At 45.2% G+C, this 21,786-nt stretch overlaps 1 protein-coding gene across 5 annotated transcripts in view; it reads right to left on the bottom strand.

Moving 5' to 3' along the window:
• Positions 1-1,018: 1,018 nt before the first annotated feature.
• Positions 1,019-21,786, bottom strand: part of CTNNA1 (catenin alpha 1) — a 171,538-nt gene continuing 150,770 nt past the window's right edge. For 2 of the 5 annotated variants that reach the window (XM_065874273.1, XM_065874272.1), the window contains 8 exons: positions 20,272-20,428; positions 12,702-12,902; positions 11,990-12,141; positions 7,079-7,189; positions 5,251-5,432; positions 4,988-5,093; positions 3,262-3,396; positions 1,911-2,198 (listed from right to left, as the gene is read on the bottom strand). In XM_065874273.1, coding sequence (XP_065730345.1) covers positions 1,911-2,198; positions 3,262-3,396; positions 4,988-5,093; positions 5,251-5,432; positions 7,079-7,189; positions 11,990-12,141; positions 12,702-12,902; positions 20,272-20,428 — 1,332 coding nt within the window. Of the gene's footprint in view, positions 2,199-3,257; positions 3,397-4,987; positions 5,094-5,250; positions 5,433-7,078; positions 7,190-11,989; positions 12,142-12,701; positions 12,903-20,271; positions 20,429-21,786 lie in introns of all 5 variants that reach the window. The other 3 variants (XM_065874270.1, XM_065874271.1, XM_065874274.1) reach the window with 3 other exon arrangements.

Raw genomic sequence — 21,786 nt, 5'->3', positions numbered from 1 at the left:
GAGGTGATATTTGTCTTAGCTGCTAAGTTTTGGGCCAGTTTGTTACACACTAATAGAAATTAATGCAGCAATGAGGGCTTAGACCAGGTGATGGCAAGCGGAACTGGTGAGAAATAGTTGGACCCAGCATGTATTTCAAAGGGAAGAATCTGGACAGGTCCAGTTTGAGATACTTACGGAGACATTCAAGTGGAGACTTCAGGAAGCACGCAGTTATAAAAGTCTAGTTCTGGGAGAAGTTGGCATTTGGATGGTATTTAAAGTCAGGAGTCTGGCTAAGATCAGGAATCAGCAGAAACAGAGAAGAGGCCCAGGGGTTGAGCCCTGAGACAGCGCAACTTAGAACAACTAGGAAGAGGAGGAGAAGGAGCTCCCAGTAAGGAAGACAGGAAACGAGGGCGAGGTGCTCTGGAGGACAGGGGAGGAGCTGTCAGGAGGGAGGGCGTGTTCACCTGGGCCGCTGATAGGGTGAGGACAGTAAGATGGAATGGAGGATGGTGATAGGATGGTGGGGCAGAGAGCTGACTGGATGGCAGGGACGGAAGTGAGGAAGAGGAGACAAGGACTACACACATTTCTTTAGGGAGTTTTGCTTAAGTGGGGATGTTGGCTAGGAAAGGACATGGGGTTGAGGAGGCTGGGTATCTTTAAGGCAGCCGTTACCATGGTATGGTTGCAAACTGATGGGGATGATTCAGCAGAGAGGAGGTGACATCCAGGGAGATGTCAAGGATGCCTCCGAGGTTCTGACCTGCACCTTGAAGCACGGACATGTGCTTCATTGTGGGCCATTGTGGGCATGGCCTTCCCTGCTGGGCTGGCACGGAAGCTGCAAGGAGGTGCGGCCCTCAGCCTAGAGCCATAGGCATGGTCTCCTCACTGGGCAGTACCATCCAGAGAACGAGGAACAGCGGGAGGGCCCAGAGCACTGCAGATGCTGCAGGCAAATCCAGGAGATGTTTAATGTAAAACTGGACTCCACTGGAAGGCAAAGAAAAGGACTCTGGGCCCCTTAGACTTGGTTTCATTTTGGACTTTACTGGGAAAAGTTAGTGTAAAAAACATTCAAATTCATAAAATTTAAATAAAGTAAAATTATACCTTGTAGCTACAGTAATCACAAATAAGGTAAGTCTAAATTACTGCCTAAGCAAACACTATCTTGTCAGGCTTCTCTCATAAGCCCAAGGCAGGAAACACTGCAATTATTAGAAGTGAGCCCAGTGATGAATTTGCATTGCATTTGAAGCTGAAGAAAGGGAAGAAAGCATGTTCTGATTACAGCATCACAACATTCTAGCCTGAAAAAAGCAACTTTATTAATTAATGTCCTGCAGCAGAGTACATTAGTTATTGTAACCATGCATTAAAATTCTCACATCATAAAGAGAGTAATCAGTTTTCTTCATGATACATTTATGTTTGACTCAGTTTCATGTTGTTTGTCCCTCTGAAGACCTTTCTGGGAATGTTCCTTTTTCCAGGGCCTCCTAAGATGCCCAGATTGCTTACTCTGGGTCATCTTTCTTCATTTAATACCAGTCGAACTGGTGGAAGCCCTCTCCATGAACCAGGGTGGAGTCAGACCCCCTTCTCTCAAACCCTACAGCTGCCACCACTAGGAGGACAGGCATCTCAACTTGGTCAACAGTGTTACTAAGAAGTTAATGTGGGATCTCTTTGGTTATGGAATTTTTACGCTTATAAAAAAATATAGCTAGAAATATGCTCCTGACTTCTAAAAGTACTTTTGACCGAGTTAAACACAAGTATGTCTTTGCAAAATTCACCAGCTTGGCCAGGTCTGAAATCTATTTTCCTATGGAATCTAACATCAGTGTTCTATTTAGCAAATACACGAGTGAAGAACAGTGACAGATCTTTAGAAGCCCTGAGGGCTGGGGGCAGCCTTAGATGCTGTCCATGGCTTTGAACTCACTGAGGGCCTGCACAGGGTTCACATGCTTCTTCTGAGATGCCCTCTTAATCTTGGTCTGTGTCTCATCCTGTTTCTCTCTCTTAACCAAGGGCTTTTTCTCAGGCGCCTTCATCTTCCACGACACAGCAGGGAGGTTAAGGGAAGCCATCCCCTGAGACTTCTGGTATTTGGTGGAGGCCACATAGGACGCCTTCACTGTCTGCACCACAGCGTTCATCAAGTTCTTAGCAGCTTGGATCAGGGACATGGCACTGTCCACCTAAGAGGCAGAAAGGTAGGTGAGGAGCACAGGCCTGACCTCCAACCCCACATGTACCCAGGGGCCTGGGTCTAGGTACCGGAGGGCCTGGACCCTCCGGTCCAGCTGGAGGCTGTCAGTCCCTGGCAGTGGAGTCCCGACTCCTCCTGGACCAGGGCAGGGCAGCAGCCCTGCTCCTGATTGGCTCTCCCAGTGACTGGGTGCTCTTATCCAAATACCCTGAAAATGCCTGTGTTTCAGGTCTTTTGAAGAAGGAAGGAGTGATATAAACCTAAGGTACCATTACCTTACCTGCCCCCACCCCTCAACAAGTTTTCATTCACTCAAGTTGGGGGAGGATCTGCCGAAATCTTTTGAGTGATGGCAGAGCTATAACGATACGCACCGAGAACAGTCACGGACAGCCATGGTGCAGGGGGAGATGGCAATAAGTCAGCCTCCTAGACAGAGACGCCCCCCAGTGCTTTCAGTAATGACCCGGGGAGTCTCCTCTCTCATTTAGAGAATATAGATAGATAATTGCTCCCCAGAGACAGGGGCATTTATGTTGCAGCAGGTAAGCAAATGGTATGAGTATGTCCAACATACCAAGTCTTCTTTGAAAGGAAATTCTGTGGGGTTTAGCAGAAGCCACAGGGCTTCAGTGGAGCGAGATGTCCTCTTTCCCCTGCCCAAGGTGACAAGGGGTCCAGAACTGTGACATGGTAAACAGACAAGGGAAGAGATACTACTTGGGAACTCTGAATGGAGGGGGTGTGAGAAAGCCTATATGTCATCTCTGCAATTTCTGAACAGGCTCAGTTCTCTCTGGGGGAAGAAAAGCGATGAAGACAAAAATACTTTTACCTATGGGGTGGTCAGGGGTGGTCAACAAAGGGGAAGAGGCAAGCCCTGTAAGAGCTCCTAGCTGTCACCAACCATGCTAAGCAGAGCTGCAGTTCTGCAGGAAGTAGCCAATGTGCAGCCCTTGGCCTCTGAGGACCAAGAGGAAACTTCCAGTTTTCCCACAGCACACTTCCTAGCACGTTCCCACTAACCAGCTCTCTTCACAGATGGAACTTACCCCGGAGACGACCAGCTCCCCACCGAGGTTCTGCACCTCAGCCTTGACTTTGCTGCAGATGTTGAGCTGGTGGCAGTAGAGGGCGATGCGCTGCAGGTAGGCCAGCAGGTCCTGCTTGCAGGCTGAGTCTGGGCACTGACGGGAGAGCAGAATTAGCACCAAGCACTCTGAGCCCGGCCCAAACACACCCACCCCCACAGATATTTCTGAAAGGCTCAGTGTGCCACCAGCTCTTCACTCCTTGCTTGAGCAAAGGGCAAGAGAGGAGTTACCCAATTACCTGGGGCCATCATAGCCCTAGGCTACTCTCTGCTGCAGCCCCTGCCCCTAGCCCCTAAAGGTGAAAAAGCCTCAGCAAGCGAGAGTCTAGTTCTGGAGAAAAGTGAGAGTGCTGTGAGCTAGGTGATAACCATCCAAATAGCTCTTCTGCTCAAAGGGACTTTATCTGCTCAGTTACGATGCACTCTGTAAACACCTGATGAAAGGAGGGTCATTTTAGGCAAAGATGGAGAACAGGTGAGTCAACCAAAGCAAGAAGAGCACGTGGGAGCCATGGGGTCCCGACCAGTCACAGGGAAATGCCTGTCTTGCTGCCAAAGCTCAGGGCCAACTTCGGAGACTTCACCCAAAGAAGGAACAGAGCACCTCTCTCAAGTGTTTATGCAAAAAACTCCGTCCTGTGAGGCTGGGGTGCAGACCATGCTGGAGATTTAGAATTTTATTCTAAGAAGCATGGCAGAGCCATACCTCATTTGCATTTTAAGGTGATCATATAAGAAGACTGTGTTGGCAACTGTATGGAGGCTGGAGTGCAGAGGAGAGAGCAGGAAATCAGTGAGGAGAGGCCACAGTTGTGCAGGCGTGGGCCATGCATGTCAGGACTCAGCTGGGGGCTGCTAAGAGGGAAGGACCAGATAGATGGTGTTGAGATTCGTGTGGCTAGTAGAAGCACCAGGGCTGAGTATCGGTTATTACATGAAAGACGGGAGTTGAGGATACTTCCCAATCTTTGGCTTGAGCAATGAGAAACCACTGTCACTTGTCCCGCGACCCCAATGCAGGCTGAGCGTGTGGATACTTCAGGGAAAGGAGTGGGAAGGGTTTGTAACTACAGCTGATAATATCTTGGACATCAAGGGAAATATATTGTAAACTTTCCAGGAGGTAGGAACCACATTTTTTTGGACATATCGATACAGAGAATGAAGGGATGAAGGCTGGGTGACTGAGGACATAGATGTCTGTCCCCAGTTGGGCACGTCAGCTTTCCAAAAGCACTAGCCAAAAGGGCTCCTAATTCTCACATGAAATACTGCAATACTTCCCCAAGAAGAGGCTCTTATACACCTAGTTTCAGTGTATTTTTAGGGCTTGCAGAATTAGCTCCTGCCCAGAGCTGACATCCTGAAGAGATCTGAGAGATAATAAACAACAGTAAAGGCTGGTTTTAGCTGTCAACCAAGAGAAGATTTCAGGACATACACACCTGCTCCAGAGATGTGCTGTAATGCAAACTGGGCCTGCCTTATAAAACTTGTCAAAGAAGAAACAGGAATACAGAAATCCTTAAAACTCTATGCTGATGTTAGTCAAGTGAGTTGACAAGTTAAGAACAATTTTTGAGATGGGAAAAGTACTGTGTCTCATGAAAAACACTGTTACCACCGCTGGGCTGCCAGAGTCCCAGGATGAACTTCAAGGCCCATGTGGCAAGTCTGTCACTTACATGGTCTGCGATGGTACGGCCAAGCTTATCCATCCGGGATCCCGCCTCAGCAATTTTCTTGGCGGCACTGATCACATCTGATGTGTTTTTGAGCGGTCCTTTACCTCTGAAGAAAGGGAACAAGAATGATCATAACTGAAGCCCTCGTAGGTGGAGATGAACAGAAAAGTGTGTACAGAGCAGCATGTCCTGCCTGTGTGAGGTGACCTGCAGGGAGGGGGGGCAGCCCTCCGTGTAGCAGGTTGGGGCTGGGCACTGCTCACCGGGTAAAGTCCGTCATCTCCATCATGATCATGCACATCTGCTTGGCCAGCACAATGATGTCATTACCACTGTCGTCCCACTTGGACACTTCAGCATCCAGCTTGCTCTTTTCTTCCTGGAAGCTGGCCACCTGTTCCGCAATCTTTGCTTTTTGCTCCTGGGGAAGCTGAGCCATGATCGCCTAAAATCAGAAGCCCAGGAAGCTCTTACATAAAGAGAATATGAAGTTCTCACAGTGCATTAGCCAAGAATATTTCCACCAAGCAATCTATGACACAGGTAGGCTAATGCTTTAATAGGTTTCATCCTCTGAAATGAAGTAAGTCAGGCAGAGAAAGACAAATATCATATGCTATCACTCATATGTGGAATCTACTGATAATTTAAAAGATACAAATAAACTTATTTACAAAACAGAAACAGACTTACAGATATGGAAAACAAACTTATGGTTACCAAAGGGGAAATGTGTGGGGGGCAGGGGGATAAATCAGGAGCTTGGGATGAACATACACACACTACCACATATATATCTCTTATATATATCTCTTATGAAAGATAACCAACAAGGAACTACTGTATAGCACAGGGAACACTACTCAATATTCTGTGATGACCTATATGAGAAAAGAATCTAAAAAAGAATGTATAACTGAATCACTTTGCTGATACCTGAAACTAACAACATTGTAAATCAACTATACTCCAATAAAATTAAAATATTAAAAAAAATAAACTTCATTTGAACCTTAAAAAAAAGTTTCATCCTCTGCCTCCTGCCATGGGGAGAGGAGATGAGGGAGGGGCTAATACATGGAGTCCTTCTGTGGCAGGCCCGGTGGCTGTAATACATCTCCAGCTTTTCAAGGTGACCCACAAGTAGTTTTAGAATGTGAATTTTTTTTTTTTTTTGCGGTACGCGGGCCTCTCACTGTTGTGGCCTCTCCCGTTGCGGAGCACAGGCTCTGGATGCACAGGCTCAGTGGCCATGGCTCACGGGCCCAGCCGCTCTGCGGCATGTGGGATCTTCCCAGACCGGGGTACCAACCCGCGTCCCCTGCATCGGCAGGCGGACTCTTAACCACTGCGCCACCAGGGAAGCCCTAGAATGTGAATTTTAAAGAAGGCAGGCAGGCAGAGGAGAACCTGCTGCAGAGTATGCTTTTTAGGTACTTGAGACAGCATTTAAACCTTATCACCGCAGCACCTGGAGGCCTGTTGCCCACCTCAACTCACAGACTCAGGGCCTTGGGCTCCTCTCCACTCAGCTTCCCAAAATGCTTAGGACCGAGTGGGGCTTAAAGCAGGGATGTACCCGCTGTTCAAAATATCTTCTAAGGGGTGAAAAAAGACTCCTTAGTAATATTTCTTGGCACCCTCCCCAAAACATAAATGCAGTTAATTGAAGATTTAATGACTTAAATGAATGCAATGGCTCTGATTTTCTTGAATGTACCACTGTTATTTTTTTTAACCCATGAATAATTAAATAGTTCATGCCCATGGTATCATTGAGATAGGCAAAGACAGCAATCTTTTTTGAATTTCACTGTCCTATTAACAAACATTGCATTGACTAGATCCTAGGGCTTTCCTGACTCAGGGCTCTTCACAAACCAACGCTTCAGGGCACAGCTGAGAAGATGTTTTAGATGAACCTACAATTGACTAGCAGGTGCCACAACTTAGGATAACTTCGGTCCTACTGCCAGAGAAAACAAGAGGAAAAATGGTGTTCTCAATAATGAGTGTTTTCCTGGAAAAGAAAAAGCCAAGAACAGAGAGGGACAGGGAGGGTCTGCAGGACAAGTTAAACTTGGTCCTTACCCGGGCACTCTGGCCAGCTATCAGCTGATCGTCTTCTGTCTGGACGCTTGTCCTGCTTCTGACATCGAAGTCTTCGGTCTCGAAGTCCGAGTCATCCAGCTCCTCAGGGGTCTGCCACCGAGACAGAAATCACAAGTCAAACACAACCCTAGGCCTCCAGCTTCCCCAGCCCTCTGGGCCCACAGCCTGATGTACAGACATCCAGAATTTTCTGCAGTATTTCAAACAGTCGTGAGGAATAAAGTTAAAATTGCTCGATATTTGTCTGAGACCCTGCTTTAGCTCATGCATGTGCCAGGCCGTTCAACAAACAGCAAGCAAAGGCACCACACCAGCACTTCCCAAAGGACACAGGTCCTTTATGGGGTTGAGGGTTTCAGTTTCTACCAATGAGTCAACACTCTTTGCTTGACAAAGGTTTTCACTTCTTAACGTACTTCTCCAACACCTGCATCTTAAGACAAAGGTGAGAGTTGTCCTGGGTGGAAAAGGTACTGTATTAAAAACAGCAGTCTCATACAACATTAAGCAGATTCTTATAACTTTCCCATTTTATGACAAAAAGAAAATTAAATGAATTAACTAATACTGGGACTTCTCTTAGGGTACCAAAGGCTGATTTGAGAGGTAAAAATAAGCAATGTATTTTTATGTACTTACTTTTATTAAAGCGAATATGGCAGATAAGGTCTGAATAAATACCAAAGGGACCGATTACTGGTCCTACCTCTTTGCTTTAATTATAAAATAAAATTCTTATTTTGTACACTCTCCAGCCTCTCATGATTAGCTGCTGACTTGAAACATGTCATCTTCTAGAAGTTATCAGCAACAGGGCAGCAGGCAAACAGCTGGGGTAGCCTCTGAGCCCAGATGGCCGGCCTGTGACAGGAGGGCAGTGAGGCGAGTCCCTCATCTGCACCAGGACCTAATCCGAGCCCAGCCCAAGGGCTTCCTGTGAGGAAGCATCCAAAACTGCCCAGAGTATGTTGGGTTTGTACAGGTGCAAAGGCCAGGCCTGCCCCTCCATGAGGAGGTGAGGACAGCCAGGGTCACTAGAGGAACCAGTGAGTCACATGGCAATGCAAGATCCTGGAGTCTTGCTGCCATTCGCCATTTTAATCCTGAGGTCACAGACACTTGAGCCTCAGTCTGTGGAGGAGCTTTGTCAAAGGGATGCCCTCGTAACAGGATCTCCACTTCCCCACCTTCCTCAATAGCCCATCACAGACCCAAGAACTGTTCTTGCCGAGAAAACCAAATATCTCCTATTCGTCCATTCATTCACTGAATATTTGTGTGCCAAGCACTGTTCTAGGTGCTGAAGGTACAAAATGACACAGACAAAAATCCCTGCTCTCACATGTATTCTGATGGGAAAAATGACAAAAGTGAATCACATGACCTATTAGAAAGTGATCAGTGCTATAAGTAAGCAGTAGAGGAGGATTGTAATTTTATATCAGTGGTCAGGAAAGGTCTCATGAGAAGGTGACACTGGAGCACAGACCTGAAGGCAATGAAGGTGGGAGCACAGGAGGTACCTGGGGGAGGAGTGTTCCAGCAGGACGGAGTCACCAACAGAAAGGCCTGGGGAACTGGATGAATGGCAAGGCCACAGTAAGGGCTCAGCTCACTGCCCTTATGGCACAGTGCCAGCTGAAGCCCTGGGAGCAAAGGCAGGGAAGCAGTAGGAGATGAGGTCAGAGAGGTGACAGGTTCAGCTCCTCGAAGGCCTTGTGGGCCAGTGTAAGGACTGAGTGACGTGGCAGCCTTTGGAGAGTACTAAGCAGTAGATAACGTGATCTAATTGAAGCTTAAAAGGATCACCCTGGGTGCTCTGTGGATGAGACTGCAGGCACCTAGGGATGCAAATAGGGAGACTGGCTGAGAAGCAAGCAACTGCATGAATCCAGGTGAGAGATGCTGGTGGCCTGGACCACGGTAGGAACAGTGTTCAGAGTTTCTACTTATTGTAGAGGTAGATCCAACAGGATTTCCTGATAAATCAGATTCAGGGTTTGAGACAAAAAGTGGAATCAAAGGTGAATCCAAGGTCTGGGCCTGAGCTAGTGGAAGACAGATTTGCCATCAACTGATAAGAGTAAACAGGGTGGAGAGAGATGAGGAGCTCACTTTGGGGAATAATAAGCTTGAGGAGCCTGTTAGACAAGTGAGAGGCAGTAGGCAAGGTGGCTAGATGAGTGTGGGCCGCAGAAGAGTCAACCTCTTGCTGGTTTTCTCACGTCTTTATGCACCAGGGGAATGAGTACAGTCAGAAAAGAGAGAGGTGAAAAACTGTGCTACAGGGTGTACCAGTGGTGCTACAGGGTGTACCAGTGGTAAGGGGCTGAGAAGATGAGGATAAACCAGCAAAGGAGACTGAGGGGCCAGGAGATTTTCTTATAACAGGAGAAATAATGGCATGTTTGTATGCTGGGGGGAAGGCGCTGGAGGAAGAGAGAATGGGACCCAGTGCAGGGGACGGGCTCAGCCAGGAGCAGATGTTCTAACTGCCTCAGGATCCTCAGTGCAACAGGCACTGAGGCCAGACACGTAGGATGGGGCACAGATGGGGAGGCAAGCAGGAAGATATGAAATGCTCCCAGACTCTGTGGCTGTGTGGGCGAGGCTGCATGGCATCAAGGGCCCCCTGACGGTCCTGGGTTCGGTGACCCCAGTCAGGGTGGCTGCACTTTTCTACACCATGCTCAGCAGGAGAAGGAATTTCACTAGGATTGTATTTTGCAAGGCAAACAAGAGGACAGAAAAGGGGGCAAAGGAGATTATACCGATGGACCAGACTCAAAGCTAGAAAAGGAGTGAGGCAAGGACCTGAAGGGCTGAGTGAGGGTTGCAAGTGGGGAAGGCCAACTGGCTGAAGATCCTGATGGACTCAAAGGACTGTTGGGAGTCACAGCACCAGAGACAGTGAGCTGATGGAAGGGGGAAACCTGACACTGGGATGACGTAGATACTGGTAATGACAAGGACTGGGTAAGACTAGGCAAGTGAGGTTGAGGTTGGGGGAGGATAAGACATCAAGAAACCAAGAGGCCCGGGGGGGTTGGAAGGATGATTCCTGAATTAAAATCAAGACAATACGGGAGGAGTTAAACCACTGCTGCCACAGACCTACTTTGCCCTTGCTCTGGGCCCTCCCAGCTGACCACACCCCAGGTTCTATCTCACCAAGCCTGCCAGGGCCTCTGTCATACTTGCGCTCCGACACAGCAGTAAGTGCGCAAGAAACAGCTACTATATGCCAGGCCCTGAGCTGAACACGTTACCTCCATTTCATCCCATTAAAACCATCAACACCATCATGTGAGTCTTAGAAAGATGAGGAAACTTGCTTAGAGTCACAGACGTGAAGAGGAATCCAAGCTGCCTGCCCACAACCCGACCTGCTTCCACAGAACAGGCCCTGGAATGTGCAGGCATCCTGGAGTGTGCGCATACCAGCTCACTTAAAACCCCAAAGGCATTAATCTCAAACACCCAGTGACTCCTCATTATCATTTCTTCTATTCTCTAAGTGTCTGTCAGTATGCAAAGAACTTTGGAAAAATAGGGCTGCGTTTCACCACCACTGGTACACCTGACCCAGGGATCCCTTCACACCACTGAGATCTGGCTGCTGGGTTTAACCTTGCATTCAACCGGCTACGACCTGCTGAGCATGGGTTGCTCTCTAGCACAGCAGCAGCCGTGAAGAAAGCAAAAAGGCTCCCCAAGCTCTCCCCCGCCACACCCCAGCATGTCCAGGTGACCTGGGCCTGCAGGGACAGCCATCAGCCAACCAGGCCATCCCTGAATTGTTCTCTTTCCTCCTCACCCCAGACAGAAACGCAGTCTTGCCCAAGCATTTCTACACTGCATACAGAATGGGTCCAGCCTAATGCACCGGCCTCAGAAATGGCCTCTGTTTCCAGCTGAGAGGGTAAAAAGTGGGACAGAACCCCTGCCTACCTTGGGAGGTTTGACTAGCAACCCATGAAGGTGTAACGGAAACTCCCCTGACCCGACTAGATCGTCAGCATAGCAAAGCAGCTGTCTACTCAGCAGGCAGACCCTGCATTCCAACTGCTGGCTCTGTGGCTATGGCAGGGATGGCCCGAGCCTGGGGGAGGTCCAGGTGAGCCTGGGGGAGCTTGGCACAGGCCCTGCTCCCAGCTTCCAGAGCTGTTCATGCTCAGAACAGCATGTGAGGGATCAACTGCTATGGAAAGGGCAGCTGTGAGTCCCAGCGCAGCACACTGGGGATGATCACAGAGGAGTCAGTAGTTTCTCAAAACGCCTTTGTGCGTGCTAATCCACAGGGGGCCCTAGACATTGTCTCAGACGGTGAGAACTGCTGCTGCCTCAGACAGGATGGGTCACATGGGGCCCAGAGCAGGTGGCACTTCCATTCAGCTACGGTGAGAGGGCTCAACGCTTGGCCCCGAGCCCGGGAGTTGCCACAGCCCCTCATTCTCACCCTCAAAACCCTGGGGTTCTAGCATCCTGCCTGCCTGCCACCTTTGAGGCGAGGGGTGCTCCATGTAAAGAAGAGCTTCAACCTGCATTAAGGAAATACTCCCTCCTCTGAAATTAACTGATGAGCCTTTATTTTCTGTAGTTTCCCTCTAACTCAAACGGAAGCCTCCTATCTGTGGCGACTGTTTAACTTGAAGTAAATCGTCACGGCCAACTCATACTAGCTCCCCTTCTCAGCCCAAGTTTGGGCTCTAACTTGCAACTAAAAGTCATTTTAGACAACGTAATTAAATATATCTCATTCTAACAGCTTTTAGATTCATGGTTTTAATATATTGCCACTCATCTGCTGAGTTCCAAAATGATGCATTGCTCAAGTTTAGCAAATGATAAGAAAGAAGCTGTTAAAACATCTGAAATGCAGTTACTCACCCTTATCATCAACACCGCTTTCCTGATGTCCCGGATGCCGTCGTACACCAGGCGTGAGGCATCGATAAACTCGTTCTCATCCATGGGCTGGGCGGGGTCTGAGCTGAGGGCTTCCACGGCCGCTTCCACTTGCTCGGTAAAACGTGGCATGACTGCGGAGAAGAAAGCATGGCAGATCCTGCTGGCCCTGCAAACATCATTGCTCTACCAGCCCTCCCTAAATCCCTCAGTTAGACACAAAGAGGCAGGATGCATGATGAAGAGCCTATGCTTCTACCTATGCGAGAAGTATTTATGGTTGAAATAAATCAAATGCTGTATTTTACAGACTCAAATCATCTTCTTTGTCTCTGGGCAGATTCTGCAACATAGGATTTACATGGTTGAGAACTGGGATTAACTTGAGGCCTTGCTAGAATGGGACCCTCCTTAATTTACTGTGTTCACTGACAGGAGATATAACTCAGACGTTCATCTTAAAATAACTCCCATTATTAATCGTGGGACACACATGAAGGAAATGTGTTTGTGAGGCCTTAATGTGGCTGACCAACTTCTCACAAATCTGACATACCTTCTAGAATTCTTGTCCTAAGACCGAACTGAGTCCCAGCGTCCTACTTCCTAACCACAGGGCCTGTACTAACTGGATGGCCTGGCCACCAGGCCATCTGTGTGTGGGGAGCACAAGGAAGGGAGGCAGCCCCCGCACCTGTGTTGGAGAGGAGCTTGGTGGCTTCCAGCACCTTCTCTGTGTAGACCCCTGGCTCATAGTTGTCCATCTCTGAGGTGACCACGTGAATGACCCGAGCAGCTCGGCCTCGAATTGCACCAGCTGTGCGGTCCAGCCCATCCACATCTTTCTCTTGGAGAGCAATGACGCATTTGTTCACGTCTTCCAAAATGTGATTCTCTGAGGAACAAACAAAAAAAAGCTGAATGAGGGAGGAGGCCTTCCACTAGAAAGGGACAACTAGTTGGCATCTATTATTCATCGACAGCTCACTCTGTGCCAGCTACGGTGCCAAAAGCTTTACACGTATCACTTCACTCAAGAGACCAGATTAACTGTCCCACAGAAACTCAACCTGCAATCACCTCCAAGAATAACAATCTTTATTCCAGGTTTAAAAGAGAGAGACAGAGATGCCCATCTTTAAGGCACAGTTTTAAGCCAGGCGGAAAATTCAAGATCACAGAATCCTTAATAATTTCTCCTTCCCTTAAATGATTTCACTGGTTTTACATCCCAAACAAAGTCTAAATTAGAAGAAAAGGTTCACTCTAAGGTCTTATTCTCCCAGTTCCTTGCCCCTCCCTCCAGTAGATGCCGATGGTATTCAGACAAGCTACCAAGATGCCAGGACAGCTCTGGAACGGGAGAAGGCCCTGGAAGGCAGGTTAAAGTCCCCTCTGGAGGGCGCTGAGGGACTGCCCCTGAGGCGAAACATTCAGTAAACCACTCATGGGATGCAGGTGGGCCTGTTGTGTTATTTGAGGCAACCCTTGACTCCTGTTAAGCTGTCTAGTCATAGAAAAGGGAATGTTCTCACCACCAGGAACTGCAGAGTCTACCAACAGACAGCCCAAGTGACAGGGATGCCCACAATCCATGGGGGGGGGGGGGGGGGGTGAGTGAGCAACACAAAGCCTCCGGGTCATTGCCTGCCCATTTCCTTCCAGCTTGGAAAGGAGCTTTCAAGGCAGGTAAGAACTCTTAGAAGCAGTGTCTGTTAAAGACATGCTCACTTCCTTAAACCAAGAAAGTACCTGGCACAATAGGTGAAAGACTAATGGTTCTGGTTTTTCTGGAAGAGACAGGACAATTAGGGCAAATGTAATCTGTTTAAGAAACATCTGGGGCTTCCCTGGTGGCACAGTGGTTAAGAATCCGTCTGCCAATGCAGGGGACATGGGTTTGAGCCCTGGTTCGGGAAGATCACACATGCTGCAGAGCAACTAAGCCCGTGCACCACAACTACTGGGCCTGTGCTCTAGAGCCCGCGAGCCACAGCTGCTGAGCCCACGGGCCACAACTACTGAAGCCCGCACTCCTATAGTCTGTGCTCTGCAACAAGAGAAGCCACTGCAGTGAGAAGACTGTGCACTGCAACGAAGAGTAGCCCCCGCTCACCGCAACTAGAGAAAGCTCACATGCAGCAACGAAGACCCAACACAGCCAAAAATAAATAAATAAAATAAATTTAAAAAGAAAGAAAGAAAGGAACACACCTGGTCATTTCTTTGCCATCCCTGGTTACCTTATGCTTTGACCTGTCATTATCTAGACTGGTTCCTGATTTAATTCCCTTCCAAAGTCATTACCCTTCCCTCACAGCCTCTGCTAACATACTCAGTCAAGTTATATATGACAGTGTCTAGTGGTCACGATGCTATTTCCTCTTATCTCAAGGGGAGCCAGAGGCAAGTGATACTTAGTGGATTCAGCAAAGAATAGAGCCACCACAATGCCCTGCCTTTGGGCTTCAAGATCCCCTGTAGGCTCCGGGAACAAGGCCCTTCATTTTGTAGTTCCCAAGAGACTGCAGGAAGGGACTTGCACCCACAAAACTAAACATACTCTTACCTATGATCCAGCAATTGCACTCCTTGGTATTTATGCAGTGGAGCTAAAAACTTAAGTCCTCATAAAAACCTGCACGCAGATGTTTACAGCAGCTTTATTCATAATTGCCAAAACTGGGAAGCAATCGAGGCATACACTTCAGTAGGTGAAATGAAAAACTGTGGTACATCCAGACAGTGGAATATTATTCAGAACTTTAAAAAAAAAAAAGTGCTATTAAGCTATGAAGAGACATGCAGGAACCTCGGGAGTTGCCAGGGGTTGGAGCAGGGAGGAATGAATAGGTGGAGCACAGAGGATTTTTAAGGCAGTGAAAATACTCAGTGATGGATACATTTGTCCAAACCTATGAAGTATATACCACCAAGAGTGAACAGGAATGTATATTACGGACTTTGGGTGATAATGAGGTGTCAATGGAGGTTCATCAATTGTAACAAATGTGCTACTGTTGTAGGAGATGTTGATAATGGGGGAGGCTGTGCGTGTGTGGCTGCCGGAAGTAGATGGAAAGTCTCTGTACCTTCCTCTTAATTTGGCTGTGAACCTAAAACTGCTCTAAAAGTCTTTTTAAAAAATAAAAATTCATCAATTAAAATAAATATCTTTCCAGGGAAAGCCAAAATATAGTAAAAATTTCTACTGCAGAAGGGAAAAGTGAATTACCACAAGATAGCTAAGAAGACCATAATTTAGCATGTGCTAATTCAAAAATTAGGAGACTTGCTAGAATTTACACCATTGCACTACTGAAAGAGATAACGTATCAAACTTTTTACATAAACCAATTTTAGGAGGAATATGTGAACCAATTATAAGAATAAATGGATTTAGAGCCCATGTTTAGATCAGAAACATCTTTTATATACAAACTCTCTACATATTAAACTAAGCAGACTGGTACTGAGCCTGCCTACCATACTAGGCCTTAGGTTAAAAACTGCTGCTTTTACTGAATCTAACATTTGGGGAAGGGGAAGGACAGGAATAAAAAGGAAAGAAAAGATGTTGCTAATGAAACTATGAACCAATGTTTTCTCATATCACTGATTTTTAAGACTCATCCTGGTATCAGGATTGTTAATACCAGGGGACGGAAAGCACATCTTAGAATCAATGAAGTATAGCATTCTTTGTCATTCATTAAACAAAGTAGCCCAAACTTCCACCAAGGATTTGTTAACCTTCATCTAGGTAAGTGTGTTTTTACAAATCAATTTAGATCTCCTTGAATTTATACAGGTTTTCTTCCAGCTGAACCCAAACCAGGGAAGAGCTTGCCATTCTTTAGCCACCAAGGAAGGCTTCTATTTCAGGAAGCTGACCAAAGTAACAGTTTCCACCTTCATTGGGAAAGCCCCAGCCAGCTGAGGCCACTATATACCCAGGACACAACAACCTGCTCTCTACACTTGAGCCCTAAGGGAGAAGTGAGTTCCCACTGGACATGTGCAAATATGGGAGGGTTGGAGGTACCCACAACTAACTTAAACCATGTTACTTTACCTTAATTGAATTTCCAAGTAAACTCAGCATGGCTCTATTTTGAGTAGACACACCAATCTGTACCCCATTAAAAACTGATTGTTTAATACAGTCTTTATCTGTAGATGCTTCTAAAAGGAAAAAAACCCTACACACACACATACAACAGTCTATCTCCAAGGGATCACATTATGGACGTTAACATATCTGATTTTCATTTGAAAATCTTTCTAGAACTGCCTGCACAGATCTTCCTCATCCACATTAATGGCTGTACCGTACCCTACTGAACAGACGGAGGGGCCATCATTCATTTATCCAGTCTTCTCTTAGGCATTTTGGCTGAAGTGAACATCCTTGTACAGGTATTTTGGCAAACATCTATGTACACATCCCTGGGGAAATTTTCTAGCAATGGGAATACTAAGTCAAAAGGCATATATGTATAAAGTAGATGTATGATGCCTAACTGCCCTCTGGAACCAAGCCAACTGGCATTCTCCAGAAAGCCTTCAGTCCACAATGTCTAACAGGGCCCGTTCTGCCCTCCCCTTGCTCTGGATATCTTTATCAGTGCAGCCTTATGCATACACAGGAGATGATCATATTAATACATTATATAGAGAACTTACTCTAATATTATGGAAAGATTCTGAGTGCTTGACATTTAACTAACTCTATAGTAACCACTTTTTAAAAATCACTATTAATTAATGTGGAAACCAGGCGCAGAAGTATTGAGTGACTTGCTCAAGCTAGGGGGCATGGGAGCCAGAAATCAAACTAACTTCACCACTTCCTTACCTTACTTTCAGTTTTGGATTTTTGCGATTAAACACAGAAACAAAAATTAGGTACAAAAATCCTTTTATTTAGACCAATCAGACCAAATTATTTGAGCACACTGACAATGAAGAAGAAAGAGTACAAATTACTACTCCTATGTGTTGCCCCAAAGTATCTAATGCATTATGTTATTTGTTTCCAAGCGCACTTGGTAAAGAAAAGTAATAAACCCGACTAGAACCACTCTAACCAACCACTTGCAACTTAAAAAAAAAGGTGTGTGTGTGTGGGGAGGGTCAGAACTTGCACATGAAAGCAGAGTAAACGAATGAGAAAGTAAATTTCATTTCCATGGAAAATGTTTATCAAATACAATTCAAATGAAATTCAAACAGTCTTTATCGCTTTGATAAATTTCAAACCACTGTCCTTAAGGGATCGGGTCCATATAAATATATTCACAGTTTGCTGAACGCTCTGTAGCATCCTAAACCACCTCCAATATTTACAAGGCAACCTTCTGAATAGAACAGCTTGGGGAACAGGGGTCCCGCTCCCTCTCTATTTTCAAGTGCCACTGGCATATTTGATACACAGTGACTCAAGTTCCCCCTGCCCTGCAGCCTCATGAAACACTGGCATCAGGGTCTTAATGGCTTTACCAGGTTACACACAAGATGACCATTAATTTTTGAGCCACAAATTTAGGATATAACTTGTAATAAGCATGAGGGAACTTCTGGAACCAATGGGACAGAATATCCAGGAACAATGGAGATAGAGCAGCAGAGGGTCCTTTCAGTCCTATCCCCTAAGTAACTTCCCTTTGGATGGATTCTCATGAGTCGGCAGGGCTACAGCAAACACACAGGCCCCAGGGATTTCAAGGGGGATTGATGGTGAAAAATCATTACTAGAACTATTCCTCAAAACCTATCACACTGCCATAGGGCCACAATATCCCAGGACACAGTAAAACACCACCACTCCAAGGAGTCAAGCAGCAGTCTTACTTTTCATTACATAAAATTTTATGACGTCCACCAACATTAAGCCAGACCCTGTGCTGGGCACTTGTCCTGCAGCCCCTTACTCAGAAACATGCCCACCTTGCTGACAGACTACTGAGCCTCTGGGTAATAGGAGTGGGCAGATCTCAGCTTCTGGTATAAAGACTGCACACAGTACTTGCAGATGACGCCTGCTCTCCAATCCACGGGGCACCTCTAGAGAGGCTGTGAGTTGTACAAGGGCCAAGGACTGGGGATCAGTGGGGGCCTGCCCGGTTGAAAACGGGATTCCTCTCAATGAGAGCCAGTGTATCAGGTGAGATGGAGAGACATCTCTAGTCTGCCACATAAAAAGTGCTAAAGCTGCCATGGGTGAGGTAAGTGCATAAGAGTATAAAGGAGTCTGAATGCTAAAAATTAACTGGTCAATCCAGTAGAACTCTGCACAGGTATCTGCTTGTCTCTTCCCTTCATCCCATGCCCCTAAAAAGCACACCATAAAAATCAAAAGGAATTGAGAATAACAGTCTTGTCCTGTTAATTATTTAATTACTCGACACTGCTAAGCAAGTCTGTGACAAAACATTAGAGAAACACACTAAGGTGGATCTTTAAAATTCAGATGCTCTGAAAGCACCACCACTTTCTGAGAGGGCTGTTCTGTGTTTTTATTTGCTAAATAGAAACTGTCTAAACTCCTTTCCATCAAGTCAACTCTTCTACTTTCCCACATTTGCATAAAAATTGAACATACTCACCAGACAAAAGTGTATCTGTTAAAGAATCTGATTTCTCTTTACTGTTCTTCTGTTTTATGTCATATACCCTAAAGATACTGCCTGGATCCCACTAAATGCTACTGCAAAATCCCTTTTGTTCTCTGATTTGAAGAATGTTGCATGAGGGACATTTGATTCTATTACATTTTATTTTGCTATAAGAAGGCCCGAAAACCTCTTGAGACCAAGCCTTACTTGGTAAGTGAGTTTAGGAATGTAATATCTATCTCTGGAGGGGGGCTTTGTATTTAGATATCAGAATTTGTTGTTTGCTTAAAAGTGTGCTGTGAAAGTGGAGTGTTTTTCTCTAAATCTATGAAAAAGAAGAATTCAGTACTTCACTGGGGAAAACAACAGAAGGCCAAGATTTCCCAAAAAAGCAATTCCTGCATTTTTGGCACCTGCAAAGATGTGCTTACAAATGGGTTTTTTGTTTTAAAGTACCAGCACCTGCAATTTGGCAGTCCTGCAGCAGCATGATTTACCCCCTTGTTTTGCAGTTTACGGATTGCCTGCTCCCCACTATCTCAAGTAGAGCCAAAGCTCCAACCCCAAGGAGAGCGAGCAGACACAGGGGAACGTTATTATGCAGAACACGCTGTCACCTTATATAGGTCACTGCTGGAGGACTGTGCTGTGCATGTGCTTAAGCCCCGCTTCTGTTTCAAGCCCCATGGCCACTCACATCTCCCACATTCCAAACTGTGGTTCCCTGGGGTGACAGGTAGTTTCAGCCCTACAAGTACCAGCCGTTGACTCTGCCCACAGCCACTGGCCTCAGGAAACCTGGCACCTCCAGAGAGCAAGCAGTGCAGCCGAGGGCAGCAGAGGCCTGTTAAATGGACAATGCATTTATACTTGCTCAACTCTAAAAAGATGGATTGAAACTTATCTCTGCGATAAACAGGGAATTGCAGTTGACAGACATTTTCTATATGAATGCAATTTACTATGTCATTACCAGTTTATGTTTATATAATGAAATCAACTGTTTTTGTGAGGTCAATTACCCAGATTTATTTTTTGTAAGTTCATAATTAAAAGGTACTTAAATATTTCCTCTCTGTTTTCTATCTGTGCATCATGCAGACAGAGTCTTTCGAAAAGTAGGCAGTTAAACTACGATCTTTTCTGAGGGAGAGAGAAAGAGAAGCTTTCCAAGGGGAACAATTTTTACAAAAGAAACTAAAGCTATGATGTTGGGAATCCCTCCTCCTAAGTCTCATAGGCTCATAACAAATAACCACAGCCAGGACACAGGTGTTTTTTCTAAACACAGCAGCAGCAAGAGGGGTGGATGGCTATGGTGTTGTACAGGTCACAGCTGCAAGATCTTACTCTATATAAACAGAGAAAAACCTCTGCCAGGCAGATTACTAATTCACACTTCTAAGATCAAGACCAGCCCCATAACAAGGGAAACAACTCCAACTCCAAGTCCCACTGCTCAGGAGTCAGTGGTAGCTTTTTTTGTTGCTGTTGCTGCTTTTAATCAAAATGAAAATCAGCACAATATTATTGCTAGAATAATTTACCTGCCCATACTTGGGGGCATTTTGATGGCCCATTATTGTAACTTAGGTGAAAGTAATTATGCACAGCCTCACATACTTCTCTGGGGAATCAGCTCATTACCTGAGACAGCCAAGAAGTCATCAATGGAAGTAATGTCATCGACAGCATCTGTGAGAACTCGGACTTGTTTTTCCCACTGTTCTTTAAAAAGATCCATGTTCTCTTGGGCCAGTTTACTCTGTGGTTTTGCTGCTAAAGCCAATGCAGCATTGATAACCTGCAAAGACATTAAAGTTCATTGTTTACTCTTTCAGAGTCATGAAAATAAGACAAGTTAGACAATTTGGTCAGCACAGTGTCTATGCTTTGTCTCCTGTGCATTTCATGAGGACGCATGATACCACATGCTCCACTGTTAACAGTTACAAAAATGAAGTAGAGAAGTATTAAACAACAGGCTTTACATGTGAATGGAGAAGTAATACATCTGAAATACAGTAATACACTGGAACTATGGATGATAACAAACAAAAGTATCTCTAATCTCTCCCCCCTGTGATAACAACTCTTCACAATTTTTGACATTATATTCCAGGCTTTTTTTCCCCTCACATACACACGTTATGTGTGCCAAATGAAAAAATACATAATTAGAATTTTATGCTACATAAAACTGACTATTCCTGTTTCTTCTTTTAAATACTTCTCCATATCATTAAATGTATGTTAAAAAACATTAACTGTTCATTATTCCATCTTATAGATGCACATCACTATTCTGATTATACGATACCGAGGTGTGTTCCAGTCACCCACCATTCTTTATCTTGTGATGAACATTTGGCATTTTAGGTTCTGGGTACATTCTCAAAGTACAGAAAAAAAAAATTTTTTTTCTGAGATAACTGTATTTGACATATAATAACTTCACAGAAAGTATAACATTTATTAAGTTTAAAAAGTAATTTCTTCTAGAATAATAAAAAGTAACTACTTTAGGGAAAAAAAAACCAGCTTTACTGAAATATAATGTTATATACCAAACAAGTCACCCATTTAAATTGGAAGATTCAAAGATGTTTGGTATATTCAACATTGTGGACTACTCTTCATTAATTAACTCATTAATTCACTAATGTATCAATGAATCAGTGTGGAGCTAGACTTTGTAAGAAAATCTGGGTGAAGAAAATGTTTCTTAAGAGAGCCAAGTAAACACGGGTCAGGGAATTAATTATATGTCTTACATATTAAGATAATTTTCCCTTACAAAGAGAAAATTGCTCTCTTTGTTCTGTAATACCTTATATATAATGGAGGAAAAGGACCTCGTCTAAGGTGAATTTTCTCATTCTGATTACAAAACTGCTTACAAAGGACATGATAAATACTAATTTCTGATGAATTAGGAATAGAAAGATACTTAACATCCTACTTCAAATAATTATCCAACATGATACTTAGTGGTGAAACTCTAGAATCATTACCTTAAAAATCAAGATGTTATTGATCAGAACACCTGCTGTCACCATTAGTTAAATAATAATGATCTTTCTAGCTAATGAAATAAAATGGGAAATGGAAATAATAATAAAAAGCTGTTAGAGAAAAAAAAGCTGTTAGAAAGGAGACAAA

This window comes from Phocoena phocoena, chromosome 3, assembly GCF_963924675.1.
Source record: "Phocoena phocoena chromosome 3, mPhoPho1.1, whole genome shotgun sequence".
Taxonomy (NCBI): domain Eukaryota; kingdom Metazoa; phylum Chordata; class Mammalia; order Artiodactyla; family Phocoenidae; genus Phocoena; species Phocoena phocoena.
The sequence above is the reverse complement of the archived record's forward strand: the minus strand, read 5'-3'. Positions and strand labels throughout refer to the sequence as shown.